Raw genomic sequence first — 4,887 nt, forward strand, 5'->3', positions numbered from 1 at the left:
GGGGTCCCCACTGGGGTGCCTGGCCAGTCTGGGTGAGGGGCTGAGGGCTGTTTTCAGGCTGGGGGTGACTGAAGCTCCCAACTGCTCCTTTTTTTCTTTTTTATTCTGGGCCAGCTTTAGCTTTGAGGCTTGGCTCCAGCTCTTAGGCCTCTGCTGCTGAAAGTAGGTTTCTGGCCTTTGCTTACAATGTTGCCATCCTGCTGGTTGAAGCCGGGCACGGACTAAAGCAGGTTTCTGGGTTTTGTTTAGCTTCTATATTTGTTACATAGTTTCTTAAACTGCAGGCTCAGAGGCCTGCAGTGGCAGAAGGGGAACGTTGGAGTCCTCCGTCACTGAAGCATGCAAGCCTCATGTTAGTTTCAAGCCTCCTGGCTGCCGGCCGCCATCTTGGCTGGCAGTTAATTTGCATATCACCCCTTAGCCAATGGGAATGGTAGCGGTTGTACGCCAATTACCATGTTTCTCTTTTATTAGATAGGATATTGATAGAAGAAATGTAAACGCTGGATACCTTCCCTTAGCATAATACCTAATACAAACGCTCAGCACATATATGGACGTGTGTGCATGCTTGCGTGCCCTCATGCATGGGTACACAGTGGAGTGCTGTTAAATGTTAAAAACTGACTCCCTAAGGAAAAAAATTTACTCTGACTTGTAGTGTTTGCTGATTTCCATGATGGAAACACTCCCATTGTGGATGATTTCACATCAATGTAAGTCCCAGCTGAGGACAGAAGTGTATAACTGCTTCTAATTAGCCATATTGAACTGGCCCCGGTATACCACAGAATAATATCCATATAGTCATATACACCAAAAACTCAATTATTTTGTGTGTATGTGAATACGTGAATATGTGTGTGTTTACATGTACTATTATATGTCTGTTCATGTATATACATATGCATGTACATAAAATCAAAATTCCTAGAAAAAGACCTGGAAACACAGATATCAATTGAATTACAGGGTTTGAACATTCATTGAATTGTTCACCTACTGCTTATTTATTGGATCAAAATAGAATAAATATTTTTTCTTATTTGAAACATTCTATTACCCAAGTATATTCTCACTAATATTAAGCTCCAATATGACATAACAACCAGCTAGATTAGACGTCATATTAAACAAAGAAAAACCGTCTGAAAATTATACAACTTACTTTGGCTTCAGTTTCACCCCTGTGAAGAGTGTATAGATGATGGACAGCACTTTGTGATGAGGACCAAGGATGAGTCAGAATTTGGAAGACATGAAAGTCATGGCCAAGGGTGTCTGTTGTGACTAGAAGCATTCCTGTAGGACATACAAAAAAAGGGTAAAAATAAAAATGATTATGCATGTTAATGAAATATTTTCACAAAGTACTCATCATGCTTTAAAATATTATCAAAGAAAAAATTACCAGTGATATGTGATTTAAAAACCTTAAGGCCATGTCAGTATATAATAGTGATATTACTTGTTTTATGATGTTACCACACAATTAGCAGAAAAGTTTTATATGTATGAATTTAGAGCATTCACAAGTATTTTAAAATAGGCAATTTAATCAACTGAATGTGAAAATAATTGGAACCTACTCCCACCTTTTGCCATTTCTCAAACCTGAATGTTAAGCTCAAATTTATCTACTAAAATAGCTACTAATACCCTACTTAACTCACCAGTTTAAAACTTTTTCTCTACCCTGGAATATTTATTGAACTGCCTACAGCAGTGGTCGACAAACTGTGGCTCGCGAGCCACATGCAGCTCTTTGGCCCCTTGAGTGTGGCCACAAAGTTTCAATCACACTGTACATGCGCACCCACAGGTGGTATTTTGTGGAAGAGCCACACTCAGGGGGCCGCAGTTTGCCGACCACTGGCCTACAGTATCACAGAAGTTTTTTATGTCTTTTCATCAAAATTTGATAGTTTATTTTACATTTAGGTCTATCATCCATTTGGAGTTAATTTTTGTACAAAGTGTGAGATAGCAAATTAACTTTTTGCAAATGATGTGCAATTTTTCCAGAAAATTTCTTGAAGAGACTATTCTTTATCCACTGAATTCTTTATCCTTTGTTATCCAATGTCAACATGCCAAAGGTCAACTGACCATATTTGTGTACATCTTCCTCTAAAAATGCATTTTTTTTCAGGTTCTTTTTTTCCCCCCATCACCATAAAAGTACAATTCTATTTTATCTGTTTCTAAGTTTATACCTTTTTTATACTGTATATTCTGCCAGGTCTAGAAGTTTTATGCTGATTATATGGAATTTTCTTTACACACAATCATGCAGCATGTGAATGGGCATAATTTGACTTTTTTTTTTCCCAAGCTCCATGCCTTTTCTTTCTCTCTCCTCACTACATTTTCTGGGGTAAACAGGTGTAGTGGGAAGCAATAATCAGGTGTTGTTTCCAGTTTTAGGAAAAAGCATTTAATCTTTAAGCAGGATGCCAGTTTAGATTTTTTTATTAATACCCTTTATCAACTTAGTGACATTCTTTTCTACTCATAATTTGTTGAGAATTTTTACAATGTTGGAAGACTTTTAAATCATTTTTTATTTGAATTTTGTTAAAGTTGTATGTACTTTATATATTTTAATTTTCTTCTGGTGTAAATTACTTTCTGTACCTCAAGGAAAGGGCCGTCAATATCTGTAGGGTCTGTCTTTAGTAAGGGCCACTTTTTCATTCAGATTATTAACAACTTGTGTCTTTTCTGTTTTTTTCTTTCTTGATCAGTCTGGTTAGATATTTTCAAGGAAACATATTTTGTTGTCATTGATTTCAAGGATTCCTCCTACTATCATAAAGTATATGATAACTTTCAGCAGCACTTTTCTTCAAAATAATGAATTAAAACTTCCCGCAAATGCTCTTTTTTTGGCCCGAAATTCGACATTTTTAAGTGTAAAAATATCTATGATGTTAACACCTTCAGAAAATTTCACATATGAAGTTTTGAAGCTTGTCAATATAACAAAATAGTGTACATATGAAATCGCATATATATCAACATATGTGTAACTCCGTTTATCGAAAAAATCCGCATTATTAACCGGTACACCTAGTAGCAGCAGATTGCCACATCATTAGCCTCGTACTAACTTGTTTGGTGTGAGCAACAGAAAATATTTCGCTTTTGGAGAACAAGACAAATAGGTTTATTTGTGTTACGCTTATTAATTTGTGCAGTTATTCAGTGTCTGCTTAAGTTAATTTTCAAGAAAAAATATTAATTTTTATTAAAATGTTTTATTATTTTATGTTAACGATTACTCATTTATTTCAGCCCTTTGTATTCAGCATGTCTCTATCGAAATAAATCTAAGTTTCTATGAAAATTGAAGCTTTTGGTTTTTTTGTGTGGCCCATATCAACTTAAACCTTGTTTATGTGGCCTGTATTACTGTTTGAGTTTGACATGCTTGACCCAGAGTGTTCTATAAATACCAATTAATTCAAGTTAATTGCTAATGTTATTTGGATCTTCAATATACTTACTGGTTGACTGCCTGCTTTCCTATTTTATTACTAAGTAGAAACTAACCAAGTATAGTTGTGAATATGTTGGGATTATTTCTCAGTTATACATATAAATTCCCTTAATTTTAAAACTTTTATTTTTAGGTTCACACATATTTAGGATCGCTATAACTTCTTGTTCAATTATCTCTTTTATGATAATGTCCATTTTAATCCTGCTATTTCCCTTGTTCTGGGGTCTACTTTTTCTGCCTTTGATACCAGCACTACAACTTTATTTTGAATGGTGTAAGCATGGTAAATATTTTCCCATGCTCTTACTTTTATAATCAATATAACTATTTAAAATGACTTTGTTTTAAATAACAATTGGGGTCTAGTTTTGGTGTGTTGTTTTAATTCAATCCCTGACTTTTAATTGTGCTTGTAAGTTCATACATATGTAAATTATTTGTAGGGTTGAATTTATATCTGCCATTTTATAATCGTTTGGTATTTTTATGAGTGTCTCTTTATGTCTGTTTATCTGCTTCTCCTTCCCTCTTTTGTATAATTTTGTTATTTATAATATCCAACTTTAATTTATCTATTGACCATTTGGTATATTTCTTTATCTTAACCTTATCTTGATTGTTCCAGGGATTATAATAAACATATAGCTAAATTTGTGCTAGTCTATATTTTGTCCAGAATTTATATTTTTCTATGGGAGAAGTGGTTTATTAGCTTATTCTGCTTTACCAGGGATGTTATTACATTTCTTTACTGTTAAAACTTTTCCTTGTTGAAAGATATGAAAGAATATTAAGCACCTATGGAAAGATACGGTAAGCATTTAAATGGAAAGATGAAGTATATTTGAGTTTGCTCTTCACTTAGCTAATATACGGTATAGGTCTACTCACTACATTAGATTTAAAAATAACATATTAGATGCTGGTGTACTGGTTATTTCCAGGAGAACACATTTTAAATATGAAAGGTGTTATTATTGAAATCTATTCAAATCTTTAACAGTTTATATAACACTAGAGGCCCGGTGCACGAAATTCATGCAAGGGGGGCAGGGAGGATATGTCCCTCAGCCGAGCCCGCACCCTCTCCAATCTGGGACCCCTCAAAAGATATCCAACTGCCCGGTATGAGATCAGGCCTAAATATGCAGTCAGACATCCCTCTCACAATTCAGGATTGCTGGCTCCCAACTGCTCGCCTGCCTGCCTACCTGATTGCCCCTAACAGCTTCTGCCTGACAGCCTGATAACCCCCTAACTATTCCTCTGCCAGCCTGATCAGCCCCTAACCACTTCCCTGCCGGCTTGATTGACGTCTAACTGCTCCCCTGCTGCCCGATCACCCCCAACTGCCCTCCCCTGCCGGCCTGGTCACCTCCCAC

The 4,887-nt window shown here is 35.8% G+C and overlaps 1 protein-coding gene across 1 annotated transcript in view; it reads right to left on the reverse strand.

The window, feature by feature from the left end:
- Positions 1-4,887, reverse strand: part of LOC102752803 (breast carcinoma-amplified sequence 3) — a 198,020-nt gene that overhangs the window by 64,380 nt on the left and 128,753 nt on the right. The window contains exon 14 of the mRNA XM_006756213.2: positions 1,169-1,302. Within this exon, the coding sequence (XP_006756276.1) occupies positions 1,169-1,302 (134 nt within the window). The remainder of the gene's footprint in view (positions 1-1,168; positions 1,303-4,887) is intronic.

This window comes from Myotis davidii, unplaced genomic scaffold (genome assembly GCF_000327345.1).
Source record: "Myotis davidii unplaced genomic scaffold, ASM32734v1 scaffold993, whole genome shotgun sequence".
Classification (NCBI taxonomy): domain Eukaryota; kingdom Metazoa; phylum Chordata; class Mammalia; order Chiroptera; family Vespertilionidae; genus Myotis; species Myotis davidii.